Source organism: Parus major, chromosome 7 (genome assembly GCF_001522545.3).
Source record: "Parus major isolate Abel chromosome 7, Parus_major1.1, whole genome shotgun sequence".
Lineage (NCBI taxonomy): Eukaryota > Metazoa > Chordata > Aves > Passeriformes > Paridae > Parus > Parus major.
The window spans coordinates 32,257,617-32,279,025 of NC_031776.1; the positions used below are offsets into that span (position 1 = coordinate 32,257,617).

Genomic DNA, 21,409 nt, shown 5'->3' on the forward strand with positions numbered 1-21,409 from the left:
ATCGCCCCTGCTCGCCCCGTGTCCCGCCGGCCGCGCTTGGCGGCTGCTCTCGGCCGGGGGCCGCCGCCGCCGCACCTGTCGCGGCCCCGGGCTCGGCACCGGCTCCGCGGAAAACCCCCGCTCCTCCTCCTCCCGCTGCCGGGGGGGCCTCGCCTGCGGCTCCCGCGGGAGCAGCGCTCCCGCGTCCACTGGTGTGACCGAGCCGTGGCTCCTCGTGGGATGTACAAACCTCTGCGGTTTTTGCCCATTCTGCACCCCCGTACTCTATGTCTGTTCCGGCCGTGTGTATATGTGTGTGTGTATGTATGTCACAGGATCATTCAGGCTGGAAAAGACCTCAGAGATCATTGAGTCCAACCTTTGACCGGTGGACAAGGTGCTGACCTTGTCAGCTAAACAATAGCACTGAATGTCATGTCCAGCTGTTTCTTGAACACCTCCGGGGGTGGTGATTCCACAACCCCCCTGGGCAGCGCCTTCCAACGCTTGACAGTTCTTCATGTCATGAAATTCTTCCTGATGCCCAGCCTGAACTTGGAGGCTATGTCCTCTTGTCCCTTCACTAGTTACCTTGGAGAAGATGCTGGCCCCCTCCTGACTACAACTTCCTTTGAGGTTATATTTTGGCTGGAGTGGGCTAATAGATCAAGCATGGAGGTGGATTTCATTGCCTTCCCCAGGCAACACTAGACACACATACAAATCCAATTTCTCATTCTGTTCAGAATGAGTGTCTGCCTCAATCATTTACTTATTAAAAGGTCATCATAAGCACTAATTGATTACACCTCTTTTCTTCATAAAAATTTGACATCCTGTCTGAGCTCAGAGACTCATGAAAGGTCATGGCACAGGTTTACTCAAATGAATCATCTCTACCTGATTAAGCAGCCTCAACTGACTCGTTTTCTGTGGTCCTGGAAGCTTATGTGGTGGCCTAAATATGAATCCTTCTTCCCAAATCAGGGCTGGATTAGCAGAGTCATATCTCTCTAATCATGGGTGCACACACTAAGGGTAGGCAGCTGCTTAGACTTGTCTGGCTGGGACTCGTGCCCTCTCAAAATACAGCTGGTACCAACGGGCAGGGCTACATCTCTTCAGTACATTCCTCTGCTGGGATGGTAAAGTGCTGGTTTATGTTGGTTGCACTTTCTGTTTGGGCAGAAGTTGTAGGAAAAAATGGGCAAACAGCTCTGTCATCCAGTTGCAGCAGTATTCTACCTTGGCCTATTAATGAGCAATACTTCTTTCATGTGACTTTCCTTTGTATTTCTTGGGAGAAAGAGGGGGAAAGTATTTTGATTTCCCATTGGATCATGTCTTGGAGATTTTTTTTTCTGTAGCAAAATACTGCTGCAATAAAATTAGCTTGAGGTTGAGGTGTTTGATAGCAAAGGCTGAAGAAATGCAAGGGCTGGATGGGCAGGTGTATGCCATGCTCTTGGTCTAAAGGAATTCATTTGCAATGACAGCAGGATGTGGCCCTTCATCACCAGATGTTGGGGAAAGCTGTGTTCAAAGTCATGCAGTTTTCCTAAAGTTTGTGAATAACCATATCCTACTCTCACAACAGGATATTCTGTCTGCTTGAGCTTTCAAAAATTACATGATCTAGAAAGTTCTGGAGTTGAATTTCAATCCTTACAAGTGCTACTTTTTTGAAGTCTCCAGGTAAGCCTGTTCTGTCCTCCATGCAGGTTTCTTCCTTTTTGTCACCTCCAGTATTTTTAGAATGAGATTCCTGACCAGACAGAGCCAACGACAAAACTCCCATTGACTTTAATGGGGGTAGGATTTCACCCTTGATATGTTCTGGTAGCTGAGCACTGGAGATAATTGATTCTTTGTCAGACTCACTCATTTGCTTACCAGAGTTTTCCTGTCCTTAGCATCTCAGTTTCTTTGTTTTTTTCTTTTTTTTTGTTTTTTCTTTTTTTTATTATTGAAGGTAAATCAAAACAAAATCAACCCCCTTCAACAAAAAGAACCCCGAGACAAAACTAAAACTAGTATTCTCAAAGTCAGAATTTATGGTTTATTTATAAACCAAGAATGAGAAAAGGAAGAAGTGATACTCAGGGAGAAAATGAGGCTGTGTCTGCAGAGAAAACCAGAATGATTTTCTGTGACTTTACAGCAATAGCTAATTTGGGTGTTAAGGACAAAGGGGTGGCTGAGCAATTCTTGTTCTGTTTCCAGGGCAGTTGGAAATAGTAATGCAAGAAATGTTTTGTTGGTTTTGTTTTTGTTTTTTTTTATTAGATAAGGAGTCTTGTAAAAAGGCCAAAATGCTGGTGACTTTAATTACTAGGTTATTGATTGGGATAATATTTATGCAAGTGCTAGGGGGAGCATATTCCTCAAGGAAGGTGCAGCATTGCTGTTATTTTACAATTTGCTGAATCGCTAATAGCAAGCAAGAATGGGGCTGCATGAATGCAAAGCAGAAGAGTGGGCAATATCTTATGTGCAGTGATAAGGTTTTGCCTGAAATTTGCCTTCGTGCTACATGGAAAAAGTTATCTGATAGCCATTGTAAGGAAGCATTCAACAGTATTCAAAAGACTGGAAATATGAAGTATCTCACTGATTAGTTGCAGTCTAGTGGCTGGTATTTCTTTAATTTGCTTTTATTTTTTTGAAGAGCAGCGTTAATAGGAAATAAAAAAAAAGGAATTCAGGAGAAGGCAATTTGGAAAAGCTATACCTATGAAAAGAGCAAGTTATTTAGAGGATAACAAAAGAAGCAAATCTAAATTAGCAGCGCTGAATGTCTCTGGTCACAGCCAAGAAACCTTCCAAATGTATTTCCATTAAATAGGGAGTATAACACAGAATTGTTCACTTGTTCAAAAAAAGGAAGACATTCAGAGACAAAATGCCTTTAAAAAGAAGTACTTGAATGTTTGCAGCTTCATTCTGGGCCTGCAGGTCACGCTGACTTCAGTGAGACACTTGTTTATTCAAGAGCAGAAGTATGGCAGCATCCTATGGACAAAATTTTTGGTTTTATTTTTCCCAACTGCTCATATTTTTCTGCCTCACTCCATGCTGCTTCCTGCCACACACTATATTTTTGAAGGATTATGCTCTGTTTGCCTTCTCCATCAAAGCCATTACGCATACACATGTATTTTTATTTCTGCATACAATATTGCTCACACAGATGAGAAGATATTTCTGTGTTGTAGGCAAAAGCAGCACAGATCTTGTACAGATTTCCAAACTGCAGTTTTTATCTGTTTTACTAAGTAGGATACTTCTGCAGTGCTTACCTGATGAAGCAGCTGCATGCTGTACTTCAATCACATTTGACAGAAGGGAGAGTCCAGCTCTAACAAAGAGAAACAAATACAGGATGTTGATGGTTGGAAATGTCTGCAGAGCTGAAAATAATATATTTGACAAATTGTTATCAATTATGTGTCTGTCTCAGACTTTGGCTGTGACAGCTGCTACTGTCCTGCACAAACCTGGGTGATGGAGTTGTCATTTTATTGCAATTTTTAATAAATGTGACTGCCATAAAATACCTGTTGATTGAAGAGTGTTTCAAGTATCATTTTACCCTATACGGGTTCTTTAAGGGCATGATTTTAAGGAGAAAAGATTGAGGAGTAGTCAAAATATGGGATGGTGCAAGAGGATTTTTGGAGAAGGAGGGCTTGTGCAGAGCATGTTAAATGAGGAAAGGTTAATCAGGAGGTGGACTTAAGGCTTCATGTGTTAAAATCCTGCCAGGTGGGATGGTGAACCTTCCAGATTGTAATAAATATCCTGCACACATTTTGAACTCTCAGACTGCTACTACAGTGCAAGTTCCCAGGCAGGGGAGGAGCAGGAGCAGCTCTGCCCTGCACTGCTGGTAGTTGATTAATGTGGGATCTAACAAGTCCCTTCTTGATATTCCAGCCAGCCAGATTTAGCATGACACTTATCTCTTCACTTGCAATCTCTTCACTTACAATCTCTGTTCTTCATCTGAATTGATCTGTGCCACGATTCTCCGGTGTCTTAATGAGTTTTATGTGTGGTGGAGTGCTGGAGGCCTTCTTAAACACCAGGGACATCCTGCCTACTGCATTTTATTTATACACCCACTCTGTTACTCTTGACAAAAAGAAGCTGAGTTGTTTATCTTAAAGTTTTTGACAAAAAATTTGTCTTACAGTAATTTTCTCTGCTCTGGCTGCCCACAGAAGCAAATCCAAATATATTATTCACCTGCTGTTTCAAAACCATTTAAACTTGCCAAGTCTAAGTGGTGTTTTACACCATTGTGCTGATACTCTCAAAGTTGTTATTAACTGCCTCAGAAGTAATTTTTGATTGTGGTTGCATTCAGCAGAAAGATGACAAGGCATGTTCTTTTCTCTGTCAGGCTGAAGCAAAGTAAGGACAATACGCCTGCCCTTGGAAACAAAATGTTTTGGAAGCAGTGTTTCTGTTTTGTTCATTAAAGCTGCCAGAGCCCTCCCTTACCTGCTGCCTTATTTCACTGCTTTTTAAATCCATCCTGACAGAGCTTGGGATGTGTTTGGGAAGATGTTGTCTAGAACATTCAGCTGTTGTGCATGGTTTGGGAGCTGAGATCCTTTGCTAATGCATTTGGAAATCCCTGTGTTGGTGAGAAACCAGACCTTAGATGAAGCTGTGGCTGCTTGGGTCTCTCTGTGTAGCTGCCTGGCTTGCCAGGAGGGGCTCTCCCACTCCCCTGTACTTTGCCTCAAACATGAATCCGTGCCTCAAACATGCACACACGCATGCAGAAGTGTGTTCAGCTTGGTTTTGTAGGGAAAAGGGACTGGGAGCACCACCCAGCAAGGTGTCGTGCTCTTCAAACTTTTCTCATCACAAAGCACCACCAGTCTGTGCTCTCTGCCCACTTCCAGATGCTGTCACACAATGGTCAGTCAGTGAAATGTTTTTGCCTTTTCAGAGACTAAGGGTTGCTAGGTCTGTTTTGCAATATCTCATGATCCAGGCTCACCAGCTTGGATCACTGATGGAAATCCAGCTTTTCTGGAGTTTTCTAGGTCACTGTGAGGCAGAATGTAAAGTATTAAATAGGCATTGAATTTTCACACAGACTAGTGTTTACTTGGGTTTTTTCTTTTCTTCTTTTCTTTTCTTTTCTTTTCTTTTCTTTTCTTTTCTTTTCTTTTCTTTTCTTTTCTTTTCTTTTCTTTTCTTTTCTTTTCTTTTCTTTNTTTTCTTTTCTTTTCTTTTCTTTTCTTTTCTTTTCTTTTCTTTTCTTTTCTTTTCTTTTCTTTTCTTTTCTTTTCTTTTCTTTTCTTTTCTTGGTGGAATGCTGCTGTAGAAATGCAACTGGATTTTAGTTATAAAAAATACTCAGCTACTGTAATAATGAACAGGAATATGAGACATAGAATCATCCAGTTGTGTGGAACAACTATTGCAGATACTTCAAAATGCCTATTGCAATTTGATTTGTTCCATCTTCCTTGCCCAATCATAGTTACATCTGCCAAAAAAAGCTTTTTTTCACCCTATACTTCTACTTTTACAATATCATTTTATGAAGAGTACTATACTGCACAAGATTTTGTAGGTACTTTAAAGAATGTATTTCCAACAATATCTTTAAAGTGCTTAGAGCTGACTAATCCAAAGATATCCCAAAGCCCATGAAAGAAATATAATTGATTGTATAATTACCACAGCTTCTGCACTATCACTGCAGCTGAAGTTGTTTGTATGGTTTCTGTCCCTCTTCTCAGCTTCTAGAGTCTCCTCCTATGAAGATACTCAAAATCTGACATTCTTTAAGTACTTCACTTTGTTCTCCTTAGTGCTTCAATTCCACACGAGCATTTCTGTTAGCAAAGACATCTCTGATCATGATTCTGTAGTTCAAATTAGATTAAAGGACAGATTCAATTTCAGTCACTCAGGTTCAGGTCAGAGCTGACTCCATTGCCTCCAGCTGAGTCAATCTGTCCCTGCACCAGTGTAGCTGGTGGCATCATCAGAACAATAATATGCTTTAAGCTGCTGTTGGAAATATTTTATTGATATTAGAAAATGCATGAAGGTAAATTCCTTCATGTTCTCAATTTTTGCCTGATAAGTTGAAATGGAATATATGACTGTGTACAAAAACATAAAACTGTTTCAGTTTCAAATGTGTGTTGTAAAGAAGACAGCCAACTTCTCAGGGCCTTGTGATCCTACAGTTTATAATAAAATTGTCTCATCCGTGAACTTTTACTCACATTTGAGGCAGGGGTAGTAGAAACTTTTATCTTCAGACAGGGATGTGGAAAGTTTTCTAAAAAGTTCCTTTAATCAATCACTTATTAAACCTGAAAGTTTTAATGTGGTAATTTCGCAAGTTGGAAAAAATTAAACCAAAGCAATGATCTACTTAAAATAGAATTTACTCTAAAATACAGTAATTGAAAAGAGTGTTTTGGAAGCCAAAATCCACAGCTGTTGGTGAAGATGTATTCAGTGGTTCTTTGGAGCTGAACTAATACAGTTTAATAAATAATAGGTGAATTACAGCAAACAAAGAGTTTACTGTCTGAAAGCTTAAAAGAATATTCTGTTATGCCAAACAGACATGGAATAATGCCAGTATTATACTTTTGGAATGAGCTTCTAGCTCTGTCAGAGTAGATAGTATCATGTAAAATAAGTCTAACTAAGCTAGTTACATTAGGAATCTGTGCAGACCAAAACAATCTCATGTGTAGTGCAAGTATAAGAATTAATTTTTAATTTCCTGTGGTTTTATACCTATAGAATCTTTATCTTGATCCTGTTATATGGTAAGTCTTTTACACAGATTGGAGATTGCACACCAAAGATCAAGCTCAGACACAGACAACCCTCTGTGAAGATTATTTGACCTTTCTTGGGGTGCCTATGAGGATATCACTTGGGAAAGAGAAATAATTCTCATTAAGATTCCTGCTGACAGTTGGCAGGCCAGGTGGTCCTCCAGAACACAAGAGCAAGGTCTCTCATCCTGAGTCTTTAAAGATTGTGCAAGTATGAAGTGGCTTATTGGTGCTCTGAATTAAACCAAACTCTTTGTTTTAGTTTCAACGAGAGCTGTTTGCCTTCTGTTTTCTGCACACGCCCTGATGTCTCCCTGAAATTTTCCCAATTTGCTCTCAACCTTGCAGCACATTTTGGAGCCTTGTAAAATTCTTCTTTTGTGCTTCTCTTTAGTTCAAAACAACCAGAGTTTCCAAGCTGCCTTGTGGGGTCCCCTTAGGCTGGAATGGACCACTGCCCCCTGTCCAAACCACTTTTGTCACAGTGCTGCTGCTGGGTCTCCCCTAGAGATACAGAGCCTTTCCTTGCCTCAAATACTGACTCGTGTTACAGGCTGTCCTTTCTCACTTCACACTGTTGCTAACTGCTCTCTGCCCAAGATTCCTGCTTCACTCTGGGTCAGCACACACGGCCAAGGTGTTTCAAACACTGTCCCAGAACTACAGCTTGTGTATGACCTCTGTTATGTGCAAAGTAAGCCCTGCATCTTTGCTAAAAAGCTCTCTAGTCAAGTGATTAAACTTACTAAAGCACTTCCTGAATGGAGATCTTAAAAAATTTTAATCTTTTTGAAATGAATGACATTTAAATTCATTTATTGCTTTTGTCAATTCTATCTAAACCTCCAGTGCAATCATTGATGTTACTTACAGGGGGAGAGAACAGTAAGTCAACTGTGTTTGTATGGATAGAGTACATAAAATTTCTTGGTGTGTTTATTATCAGTTCTTATTTTTCCTGCTGAACTTGCTGGTTCTTTTGGACACTTTGCTCTCTGTAGTAACCCACTGCCAAATCTTATAAAACAACATTTCCTTTTATATCAAGAATGCTACAAGAACCTTGTAAAAAGGAATTCTGTTCTTGTGTCTGGCATTAAGAAAGTGTGGTTAAAGAAACTACAGTTGACATATCCATCAACTATATTAAAAATTACTACATACAGGAAATAATGGCTTTCCTCTGAGATCATTAAAATGAAATTCTTGACTTGTCTTGGGATCTTTGAAGGTGTGGAGAGGCAGACTTGCACAGTTCTGTGCCTGTTAGGCGCATATCTGCATGCTGACCTGCCTTCCAGGCAGACCTGAATAAGTTGCTTGCCTGAAAGGTGCTGTACAAAGGCTCATAACTCACTTTCCAGGCAGACAAGAACAGATACTTGTCTGGGAGACAGCCCTTTGTTGATAACCTGCCTCCAAGGCAGATCTGTCTAGTTATCTCTGCTGTCTTTGAAGCAGCTCCACACAGAGCTGTGTGTCCTTAGCGGGCTCGCTGCTGCGTGCCTGGGAGGTACTCGGGCTGATCATCTTCCTTCTAGAAAATCCTGAGCAATTAGTTACCCCAAACAGCATCTCTCCAAAAGGGACATTTACAATATGAACTTGCAAATGTGTTTAGTTCTGACTGATCATTGTGTCTGGTGTTATCTTTTAACCTCCCACGTGTAAGGACTGTAACAAACATCCCTCTCCCACGTTTTGAGAAATAAAATAAAGAACTTGTTAAAAATTTCTGCTAATGTAGCACAGAGCTCTCACATGCTGGTTTCTGTGGCAGTAATCAGGCTGCCAGCTTGCTGAAGGGAAAGAAGGGAGTAGGGAGACTTTTTAAAAAATAATTCAAAATTTCTATGCTGTGTTGAAGGACTAAAGGGAAGGTGGACATTGTATTTCAATGTTCAGTCTTAAAAATGGCATCTAATTATTATGTCAGGGATCCATTTCTCAGTCACTTATACAACATCATAAGTGCTACATGCTCATTTCTAATCAAAGAAGTGCATTATTTTACTGGAAAAGAAAAGAGTAATTACTAGTTAAGTGTAAAATACATTTCGGTTTCTTTTCCTTTCTTAGAGAATTTAAGATTGCAAGTCAGATATTAGACTTGAGAAAAAAGATTCATATACTTCAAGGCTATAAACCAGAAGCAGTTAAATCACCTGATAAAGGATAGATCAGGTATTAAGCATTTTTATGTTTGGTGCAATATTGTTGTGCACGTATATCAGTGTAATTCTGCAGTAGGTTGGTTGCAGTCGGTTATAATCAGTCTGGCAGGCATGGAATGAACCCAGAATTAGGCTCTTATTTTAGTTCTGCTTGTGTTTTGTGGAGGAAGCAGGAGTTTAACTTTAGATATGTTAGTCCTGGATACAGTGTGACACATCCCATGTGTTTGGAAAACATTATGTTAACTCAGGAAGTGCAGCAGTTCACAGTAGGTACTGCAGTACCTGTTGGTCCTACTCTGTTTCTTCCTGTAGTCTGATCCAGTTCAGTTCTGGACTAACATCTGCTGTCAGGGATAATTTCTCCCTCTTCCAGTCCCCTTAAGTGTCTCAGCTAGGGCACTCTGCACAAAGAGCACCTAGGGGTGGTGTACTTTGTCTCAGCAAAGGTAGAATGCAGGAGCACTTTGCTGTAGGGAGACACATGCCCAGTGCAAGCTGTTCCCAGCTGGTGGCTGGCCCAGAGTGATTTGTATCATAGCCCTGGATGCATGGAACCTGGGGTTTCTGCTGCACTGTTCTGCACGTGGGCTGGGGATTTAGGAGGATATTCCCCCTCTCCTTATAGGCACTCTGGTGCCTCTGTATCATAGAAGAAACATGATTAAAAAAGACAATCTTGTACTTGGAAAGGAAAGCAGTGAATTTTTTATTAGTGATTTAATTCTGATCTAGGCTAGTTTCATAGGCTTTCTTCTCCCTCTTCTGCCTAAATTAATTTCACTCATTGGGCATGAGGAATAGAAATTAGGAGCCTGAAGACATGCTGTGATATCCAGAAATACAGGTATGATCCCCATTTTTTTTCTCATCTTTCTTTCCCTCAACCTCTTTCACCCCATCTTTATTCCAGCATATTTTGACTAATGATTGTGGCTGAAGAAATTGAAATCTGCTCCTGGGTATTTCTCAAGCAGACTAAGTTTGTCAGCTAAATTATTCATTGTGAAATAGCTCCTCAGAGGCAAGGACTATACTTAGTGTAATGGTGACCGGACTGCACCTTTGGGTACTGCCACAACAGTCAGATGCAGCGTTGACAACATTCACAGTTCCAAAGGAGCACAAATGACAGCACAGATCTCTCCATCACACACAGGTGAGGAGAAGCTGAAAAGCAAGACCTGTTCATGAGATGAGATTTGGGTGCTGAGAGGGGAGCAAATGCCCAGTTACAAATAAAAAGCTGCAAGTGCTAAAATGTAATCAAATTTGGTATAATATTTGGGTGTAGGATATTTATTAAAATTCTGCCTTCATGGGACATAGCTGTGTCCAATCACTTTCCCAGCCTGTATTTAATCAGGTGACTTTGCTATTCATAAACCAGACTGAGATTGCTGCAAGTCACCAGATGTCCTGGTGCTATGTGCCACTAACTGGAGTAGCTTTTGATCAGCAGGACTAGAACCATACTTATTTGAGTTCGTATTTTGCTTTCTGAAAGACCTGAAAATGTTTATAATAAAATAAATGATGTGCTGTTGCACATGTATCAGCTGATAATAGGTGGCAAGTTACTGGTCCAAATATATTAAAATAATTTTTGAGAAGTAATTTGAATAGTACATTTGAAACATCAAAGTTTATTGAAAAAAATGTACAAACCTCAGTTTTCACCAAAGACTTTGAAGGGATTAATAGGAATCAATTACTTAGGAAGAAATTCTTCCCTGTGAGGGTTGGGGGCCCTGGCACAGGTTGCCCAGAGAAGCTGTGGCTGCCTCATCCCTGGAATTGTTCAAAGCCATATTGGATGGGGCTTGGAGCAACCTGGTCTAGTGGAAGGTGATGAGCATTAAGGTCTTTTCCAACCCAAACCATTCTATAATTCTATGACTTTCTTTTCATTGGTGCAGCGTACTTTTCTAACTCAGCATTTTGGAGTTTGCCAAATGTGTTGCACAAAAATCCTCTGATGCTCATCAATGTTTATTTTGAGAAACATCAAGCACTAAAGACTTTAAAAGATGTGGACAGAAGAAAAAAAGATACTGAAATCCAGTGACTGTGTTAGGGAACTGAATCTGCAGTAGACATGGGTAACCAAAACTCTGACCCCTCCATGCTTTAGTGAATTCAGTAATGAATGAAGGCTAACACAGATCCGAGCTTTCCATAGTTATTAGTTTGGGTTTTGTGATGCTGAAGTCCCTGCCAGGCTTTTGCTGATACCCTCCATGTTTTTCATCTCTATCCTGCATAACAAAATATTTCCTCACGCAGTATGCCATGGTCTCCTACATACAGTAAGAATGATGAGTGCAATTACCAGCTGGGAGTGAAGTGGAAAAACCTCAGCTTGTCCTCAGTTCATAACCCTTCACTGGATCAAATCAGACACTCAGGGCATTTTAGAAACTCAGGCCACCTTCTTATGCACAGTTTTTTTTACACCTTGGTCAAGGTTACTTTGTGGGGTGTGAATACCCATTCTGATGCAGTGGGTAGAGAGTAAATTGCCTGGAAGTGCTATTTTAGACATGAATGGAGAATATTTACTTCCACCCTTTACTTGGGCCAGATTTTTTCTCAGGCATTATGTTTTCAGGGTGAGCTATGACCTGTTTTTCATTTTCTCCTGGCTGTTTCTCTCAAAAAATGGGTCTATCTCTGTGCACCTTTCCAAATGAAATCCCACTGCTCATCCTGTTTTTAAATCAAATCAGCATTCCACCCCATCTCCCTTTTGCCACCTGAGATGCAATAATTTAAATGCTTTGGGAAGGAAAAACAGCCAGTAAATGTAGTGATGGAGGGAAATGCGTTAGAGTAAACATTAGTCCTACAAAATGCAGAAGTCCTGGATTCTAGATTCTTGTGATTTTGTGCTTGTTTTGGAGTTGGGTTATGTCTGAGCTCTGATTCATGCTGCAGTTTTTTCTTGACAGGGCTGTGAAGTTTATTATCACTGTCTAGGTGTTTGTACTGATAAACTGTGTTAGGGATACAGGGCCTTTGAGTCTCTGCTGGGTTTGGCTAAACTAGCTCAAAGATTTAAACACCACTGAGTGGACTGCCAGACACAGGCACACAAGCAAGCTGCTTGCATAAGTTGTTTTCCCCTGAAAACCCATGCAAAAAGCCTAACTCATTTCATCCCTCCCTGAACTGTACACTTTCCATAGGCCCCGTTTGTCCCTGACATCCCTTTAAAGCTGGAGCTAAGCTTGCTCTGCCTTTGCTCCATCGATCTGACTGACATCAGTCATCAGTCTGACTTATAACCATGCAACCTTTGCCTGTCCTGGGGCCTTGAAACTGCTCCCAGCTGGTTTCTATACCTTCAGCAGGGCTCTGGTTTTGGTCTTGCAGCACCATTTCTCTGCTGCATCTTTTCATTTAGGGCGGATCCATCCTGGTACAATGTGTGGGCCCATTCTCCCTGTCCCTGTTGGCCTTTGCTGGGTTTAAGCTCACCAGAAACACACAACACAATAGCAAGCAAACAAACCAAGCCATACTTTTCTGCAAAATAATTAAAGTCCTCCTCACTTCTAACACAGCATGTAAGGAACACATTTTCCATTTCCATGTGCTGAATTTGTCTCTCATCATTACATCACCTCTGAACTACGGGCTCTCTTCTCTTGGTGCATGTCCAGGAGTGCACCTTGCCCAAAGGCAAGATGGCAGCTTTTGCTCAATCCCAGTTTACTTGTAGATTGGAGAGCATGAAAAAAAATGTGCTACCGGCATGGCCAGCAGCTAAATGTCAAAATTTGGCTCTAAGACAATACTACTTAAACTATTTCTCTAAGTAAGTACTCCTTACACAAGGAGGGATTGAAGGATCAGACTCATAGCATTGTAAAATCACTCTCTAAGGAATATTCAGAATTGCCTAGAACATTTTGAATCTAATTCTCCAAACCCTCAGGCAGCTTTGAATATCTCAGCTCTAATACATTGCAATAACAGGCACTGATATAAAAAAATGAGAGGGTGATCCTCTGTTCTGCCCAGGCGATTTCCCCCCTCAGGGCCGGCCGGATGGCCACGGGCTCTGCCCGCGCCTCGCTCCTGGGCAGGGCTGCACAGGGGTCACTCAAGGAGTGCCCACAGGAGCCCGGGGTCATCCAGCTGCCCCAAACCTGTGCTCTGCTGTTCTAAGGGACGTTTTGGTGGCAGGTGTCGCTTCTCCATCAGCAGACGGACCGGCTTTCCCTGCCCGAGCTGCCGCTGTGCCGCCACCGCTTCCCGCAGCGGGCTGGAAACCTCCCAGTAGAGAGAGAGGCAGCCTCGAGACAGAGCAGAATTTCACCCCGATCTCTGCATTAGATGGATTTTAAAGGTCCTTTATCTAACTTTCTCAGATGTATTTCTTTAGGGAAAAATTTAATAGCTTCCAAAGCCTCTGGGACTTGCATTTCTGTGCGCAGAGGATGACGATGGCCGGGACGCGCTTCCCCCCCTGCGGCAGCCGGGCTGCGGCGGCTCCCGGCGCGGGCACCACGAGATGGCACTGCGTGCCTGTTCTTCCCAGCAGCTTCTACTTCACTTTAACCTTGCTACAACTTAAGGGTTTCATCAGAAGGATTTCTTCTCAGCAAAGATTTTATTTTCCCTCAAAAAACTGAAAGGGAAAGATTGTTTTCATTGTTTTTTTTTGTTTTTTTTTTTTTTTTTAAATATAGAGGCTGTAAAAAAAGCTGGCGGAAACTTCAGAGTTTGAAGGGGCAACCTGGGAGGATGTTTTTGTAGTGTGTCACCCAGTTCACCACCTCAGGTCACCCCGCAGCTGCAAATCTTGCAGTTGTGCAGAGGGACTGAAAATGTCCCACAAATACTGGAATCTGGTCACCTGGTTGTATGCCAAATTCACATATTTTGCAATTGTGATAATTAGTTTCCTTTTGAAGAAAGGTTTTTCACCTGATACATCTTTCTGTTTCTTTTTTTCCTCCATTTTTCTTTCTTTTTCTTTAATTCCAAAATCTCTAAGGGGTACAGTCAAGTCTCTGATTGAGAACAGGGGTGGGGATGGAGTGGGTAGTTGGGGCAGGATAAAAGAGTTATTTTTTCTCTTGTGCTATCAACTGAAGAACACCTTGGAATGTTTGAGATTAAATTATTTTATAAATATTTTATAAGAAGACTATAAACACTAAACCAATCACTTTGTAAATACTTGTTTGTAGGAATCATGTGTTTAATTCCTTCAGCTGAGTGTCTGAGGACAACACAGGAATAAGTTCAGTGCAAGTAGGACAAATTCCCTATGCCATCAGTTTTCTCCAGTAGTTAATATTACATTTAAACTGAAAATGATGGAAATTATTTTTGAACAAAATGCTATTTGAGATATTTGCAATTTAAAAAACGACATTTTAATGTGATCTTTGCTGTCTTATGTGAGCTTACATTATGCATGTTGTTGTAACAAGAAAAATGAAAGAGGAGAAAAAACTCCTTGAAAACAATTTCTGTGAGGTCGACGGGTAGGTAAAATCTTAATTTACATTTCAGACATTGCTTGGGAATGAAGAGAACAAATACATAGAGACAGCCTGTTCCAATCCTGTCAGTGCTCCACAGTACAGTCAAGAGCTGCAACTCCTGCCCTTTCAGTCATCACCGGTGTAGTTCTGTACACAGATGGGTAGGAAATGCTTCTTTATTTCCAAAATGAATTCCAGTCAGAGGTAGGCTAAAAGCACCATTCATTTAGCTTAAAGATCTTGAAACTATCATGTTTGCAACCATTTGTCACAGTTTAAGTAGCAGTGCATAAATGTCGTGCTGTTGGTATACAATTTAATCTCTGCTGACAACAGCTCCATTTCTAAAGTTTCCTCAGCATCTTTTTTTAATGGCTTACATTTCTTATAAACAACCTCTGCTGCTTATGCAGAAATGGGACAGCTCTGTAGGATGCCAGGTCTGAATCTCCTCCACATGGGGAAAAAATGGTAAAGAACCAAGTGTAGTGTGTGTGGGAGCATCAGGCAAAGGGTCTTTGTTCCCGATTCCATGTGCATCCAGCTCAGTGCTGGAATGGGGTTCCATTCTGCAGGGGCATTTGATGGTTTTTTTGTTGTTTCAGGTTAGGGCATATAGAGTAGGTTTAGTTTTGTGACTTTTTCCTCTGTTTAAGCCAGAGGAAAGATAACTCACAGGACAAGAGTATGATTTTTTTCTTCATGATCTTTCCACTACATAAAGGAAGCCTACAAGAACCATGGAGAGAGTCATCTTGCAAGAACATGTAGTGATGGGACAAGGGGGAATGGCCTCAAACTGAGAGTCGACTCAGATTAGATATTAAAAGAAAACTTCCTTGCTGTGAGGATGGTGAGACACTGGACAGGTTGCCCAGAGAAGCTGTGGATGTTCCATCACTGAAAGTGTTCAAGGCCAAGTTGGATGGTTCTCTGGGCAAACAGGTTTGGTGGAAGATGCCCCTGACCACAGCAGGGAGAGTTGAACCAGATGATCTTTAAGGTCCCTTCCAAATCAGGCCATTCTATGATGTTTGGAATTATTCTGGTAAAAAAATATGGGCAATGATTTTATCAAACAAGAATGCTTAACTTCTAGTGGATGTCACTCTCATTGTACTGTTGGCAGAATGTTTATAGCTGTAGGCCTTTACTTGCATTAAAGCACTGGCCCAGAGAGAATAGGTTATAAATCCCAGTGTCTCTTTCCTGGGATAATGTCCTTTATAGACCTTCTATAGATCTTCTGATTGTGTCTGTGCTTGAGACTCTGCCCAGCCTGGAGCAGGTGGAGGGAAAGGTTGTGAATTATGTGCCGCTAAGAAACTTTGCTGAGCTGTGTCATTGCAACTCGCAGGAGTTTTATGGGAATATATCTTCAACAAAGAAAATTAAGGTGTTAGTACAGGGAAGACTACACTGATAGAAACATAAATTGCAAAACTCTCATTGCTTCACCCTTGCAAACAGAGATACAAAAAAGTTATTTACAGTCTAAGCATGTTTTCACTAACCCAAAGTGGTAAGAGGGTACAACTGATTTGAGGATATCCTGAAGGAACTGGATGTCTGTTTTAGTGGGATACTTTTGATACAGCTGAAGGTGGCTCCTAAAGATCAGGGTTAATGTTCTTCTTACAAAGTCACTGATGAGAGTGGTTCATATCAGTACTTCAGAAAAACTCTCCAGTCAGTGCTGCCAGGCTTTTGTAGTTATCATCGCAGCTTTTGAAATGTGTGCAGTTGTTCTGGGTAGAAAAAGAGCAGAAAGTCTTTTACATTAAAGTATAACCTTTATAACCACAGAATCATTATAACCATTTATAACCAGTGTAACCATTATATCTACAGAGGAAAAATTTCAAGCATATGGAAACAGAATTGGCCTCAGGTGACACATTTAAGCAGTGCCAATGCTGAAAAACATTACAACCTCCTGAGTCTGCAGGAGGTGGTCAGTTTAGCTGGAAGTTGCTGTGAATAAGTAACAGCATCAAATTCAGCTAAAGGAACAGGACTGACAGAAAGTACAGGTTGGGACTGGAGTTGGTGGTAGGAATTGGGAACCGGGAGCCAGGCAGCAAGAAAGATCAAAGAGATTTGGGTTATTATATGCAAATACATCATCCAAAATGCTATGAATTTTAATTTTCAGGGGCAAATATTACATGAAAATCTTGAGGATGGACAGGCTACATTTGGGTTCAGCTTGCAGTCTGCTAAAAACACACCTCATGAAGATGGCTGTCCATCTCATGGGATTATAAGGAGCCCATGGTTTACAGTGGTGCTTTGCACCCTCTGTGGACCATTTGGCAGCTCAGTTACTTTGCAGCATCAGTTTTCATTTCAGCACTGGTTCTCACAGTGTTGCAATGCTTTTACTGCACCATTTCTGATACATGACTACAGATGTTGGACCATCTCAACACCTTGCATAAACAGTGTTTTCTGTTTTTCCATCTTCATTCTCATCATGGATCTTCTTTCCCTGGCACCATAGTAAATCCTCTCTTCCCTTTGCCTTTGTGCAGCTGGCAGCCACACTGGCCCATTTCCCCACCCCATCCCACCAGTGCTGGGATAAGTCCAATTCCACCTTTTATTTTCTCCTTCAGAAACTTCTCTTTCTAAAATCTGAGACTTTTTTTCCTTCAAGGTCACTTCAGATTTAATTTACCAATATGATGTATTTGAAGAGTTAATTTAATAATCTAATATGGCATTTTTAAAAAATTGTCATACAGATATATTGTAAGTATGATCACATCTCTCTGAAATGAAAATCAAGACCACTCAATGTCCTTTTGTCAAACTGATTGTGTCTAATTAAAAAAGAAAGAAATCCCAGCGATGCAGCTTTTCTTCCCATTAACATTCACTGCACAGGTTACTACCTAATTTAATACAGAATGTTGTCTTGCTTTGCTCCATTCTTGATGAAACTGCCCTGTTTAGATGAATTTAAGGGAGATTGTGAGTTAGCAGAAGAAACAGCAACTCCCACCCTAATACACAAAGATGTATCATTTGATCATTTATTTCTTTTCCTCAGCAAGTGTATCCAGCTATGGAAGCAGACGGACTGGCCCTTGGCCTTGTAGCACTGCTAGCATGGTACTCTGAATTCTTGGTAAATAGATAAACATGCCTATAAGATTAAGTGACAAATTCACATCAGCACCCAAAGCTTTGATCAATACCACTAATCCATTAAGGATTACAACAAAGCATCTTATGTTTCTGTCCCTTCTTTCTGGAATTAAATGTGAACCAAAAAAGAACAGAATAAAATATTTTGTAAATGAGATGAAAAAAGAAAATTACCCTTTGCACATTTTAAAGATAAAGGACCCTCATTAGTGCATCTTCTGGCCTGGACAGACTGCCTTTGAAAGCAATTTAAATGAAACAAAGTAATTTTCAAATTAAAACAGGAATGGCAGGCTTATAAAATGAAAATGTAACAGGGACAGCCACACAGCTAGATCCACAATCCCATCTATCTCCTGAATCTGACAGCAGTTAATTTGACCAAATGGCAACTGCACCTGAAGGAGAGGGGACAACAGCTGAAGTAAAGCCAAGGCAAATACCTGTTGAGAACTTAGCAGAGGATTCAAAGTCCACTGAAGCAAGTGGGATTTTTTTCTATTTACTTCAGTTGCCCAAATCAGGCCTTCACTGGTTTGAATAAATAAGAGTTTATGACTCAGTATATCCTCTTTCCCAGTGGAAAGAGCCCTGCAAGAAGCTTCACAAGAGTGACTGAATTTCAGGGCAACAGGACTTTGCTGTAATTTATTTAAAGTTGTTTTCATGCCTGAGAGTATGCTTAGAGAGTCAGGTTCTGCAGTGATGGGATTGGATAGGATGCTTGCTAACATAATGCAAAGGTGACCCAAGTAAGTGTCCCCTGCTGTCTGTGACCTGTTAAATAGTTTTGAAAACACACCTGACTGTAGAGAGAAGTTTTTTTATTGCTTGTGATTGACTTGCCTCTGATTTCCTTCTGTGTTCTCGCTTTTACTTTCCCTCTTTTCTCTGCCATTGTCTTTTGCTTGTTATAATTGAAAACTGGTAAGAGAAATGTAACTTTTTATAAACATTCTCCATGAAATAACTTTTAAAAATGTAGTGCTCGATGAGCCATCTCCTGGGGTTGTTAGATCAAGGTCGTAATGAGTTGGTGCATTTGCTTACTACAATATATAGGAGTCTAATGGCAGCTGCAATCATTTACTTTCGCTCCCTGGCTCTTTCAGAGTTATTTGCTTGGTTACATGAGGTGTCAACATTAATGCAGATGGGGATGAAACCTGAAGAAATTAACATAAATCGTGTCAACGTGCTGTCTTCTGATGTAGTGCCACTTTCTTTAGAATTTCGTTTTATTGCTATCAATATTTTCCTCTGATCGTCAGTGCTGCAACATAATTTCAACACTGAAATTTAATTTTGTCCAAATGTGCTGTCCTGTTTAATCAGCCATGGAGGGTTCATCCAGGCACTCCCTCCTCCCCATTTTTTTCCCACCTACTGTGTGATTTTGCTGTTTATGGCTCGTTCTCTGGACTTTCACACCCCCAGCATTTGAGAAAGATGGAAAAAATGCCATGGCATTTCATTTAGTCAGTGTTAACTCCACTCCCCTGGGTTGTGAGAAAGTGAAAATTACTTTGTAAGATAAGACTTGGCTAACATAGGAGCAAATATCACTAAATGCTGAATCTGAAAATCCAAGTGTAGACAAGGTGCAGACATTAAAGTAATTCCTTTCATGATCTTTAGCCATGTCATTTCATGACCAGTAACTCTTGAATGCTGCTGTGTGTCTTGAGCCTCTGATGCTTCCCTTTTCCACCTCTCTGTTGAATGTTTACAACACAGTTACAGGTTTCTGTGGGAGAGAAAATGACATTTCCATAGGGCTCCCAAGGAAAGTTGCAGTAGGGTGAATACCACAGGAGAAGGGTAAGATTGATGTGTTTGCTTAAAGTGTATATTTAAATCTGGTTTCTGAGTGGATTTCTGAATCCTGGAGGAAGAGGGAGAAGGGGATATCTCAGAGTGGGTAATAAAGTTCACAACTTCCAGGTACGGGAGGAGGGATGGAAATAGCCCTGGGCTGAATGCAAGGGCTTTACACTTACTGGGATTTGCTTTTGACACTTTTGTGGGAGCAGGTATAAATTCAAGGTCTTCTATTTCTACTCATACTCCCATTCCTATATCTTGGAACTATTTTCCATGATTATAGAGTCTGTCTGGTTCTGTGGAGTGAGTTCCATCATATGAAGTGAAATATGTAAGAGGGAGATAGGGGAACAAAGAAGAAGGAAAAAAAACAGGCAAGAAAAGCAAAATAAGCTAAAAAAGAGCACTTCAGAAGTACTTGAACAGAGTGGTCATATTTATATCCATGAGCTGCAGCTGCAGAGTTTTAATAGCAGCATCAGGGCTGTCTTGCTGAGAAAGAGCAGGAGGAGGCAAGAAGACCCTGATGTGGAACAAGGCTGGAGTGTTGTAACCTGGTGGAGACAGGAGCAGGCAGCTGCCACAGGCTGCTGGAGGTGATTGAGAGCCACGGGCCAGGGCGGCTGTGACAAGGTACCTGAGGGAGCAGTGGACATCAAGGTTAAATCACATCTCCCCGGGGGCTGACGGTGATGCCAAGCAGTAACAGTATTGCCTTGGGCTCTGCCATTTTAGCTCCATTTCTCTGAGTGCTGTACACCTTTTGACAAAATAAATCACACTTTGTTTTGAAGAATTTGTTTTCCGCATCACAGCCTTTTAGTAGTGCTTCTTGTCTTCCACAAAAAAAACCCTCAGTTGGAGAGGAGTCTGGCAGGCAAGCGGCAATTACCAGCCAAGGGGATATGATTTAGAGACCCATATCAGAGAGGTCCTGGGAGCTGATGTCAAACACAAACCACTTCAGGGAGGTGCCCTGCACTGAGGGGTCTGTTGGAGAATCTGAAAAGGGGCAGATACCTGCTCCTACAAACACAGGAGTTTCCTTCTCCTCCTGTTGACGTCCAGGAGGGAGGGAAATTTCACCTGTCATTAGTCTGTATTATCATGAACAAACTGATACCCCAGGCAGGCCCAGAAAGATGATTTGGGCACCAAAACTGGGACATAGGGAGACCTGCAATTTTCTCTTCAAGAAATTCAGTGCTCAGCTTTCTATATGAGCAAACCCTGCAAGATGACTAAATCTATTTGCACTCTGTGCTTTGAATGGCAGCTGATGTGTTTGCTTCAGCTGGACATACTCTGCAATCTTCCTTTGTGTATGGTAGGAAATACTCAGGCAAGTGTTACCCACCAAGGGAACAGCACACTTTTTGTACAGATTTTTCATCCTGGAAGATATTTTGGACTTTGTTTCTAGAAGAAGTGGCAACAGTTTCGATTATTTCTGAGCGATGATGACACTTGGAACAGTGTTTGCTGATAGAACAGAAATCACAAAGACAATGGAGATGTCAAATGCATACATGGTCACCTTTCTTGCTCTTTTGCCTATGTGGGCAGGTGACTTTGACATTATGGGTCTGAGCATTTCTCTGCCTGCAGTGACTCATTACCAGGGCGGTCATTATGCTCCCTCCAGACAGATTTTCTTCTATATCAATTTAGCGCTCCTTTAATTACAACAAGGAACCCTTTAAATTTCATCTGTGTTGTAGGGGGCATTCTACATTCCAGTCTGAATTCCACTCAGTATCATTAAATTATTCCAATTTACATAAAACTGACCTTGCCAAACCAATACTAATATTAAAGGGGGAAAAAAAACCCCTCAGAGTACAAAGTCAAGTAAGTCAAGCACTTAGAAATCCCAAGATCAAAGTCACCTGTGAAACTTTAAATCACCTCTTTCCTATTTCCAGATAAGCTTTGCTTTGCTCAGCAT

The 21,409-nt window shown here is 41.1% G+C and overlaps 1 protein-coding gene across 1 annotated transcript in view; it reads right to left on the bottom strand.

Moving 5' to 3' along the window:
- Positions 1-21,409, bottom strand: part of LOC107207247 (von Willebrand factor D and EGF domain-containing protein-like) — a 192,817-nt gene that overhangs the window by 734 nt on the left and 170,674 nt on the right. The window contains exon 26 of the mRNA XM_033516200.1: positions 76-231. Coding sequence (XP_033372091.1) covers positions 76-231 — 156 coding nt within the window. The remainder of the gene's footprint in view (positions 1-75; positions 232-21,409) is intronic.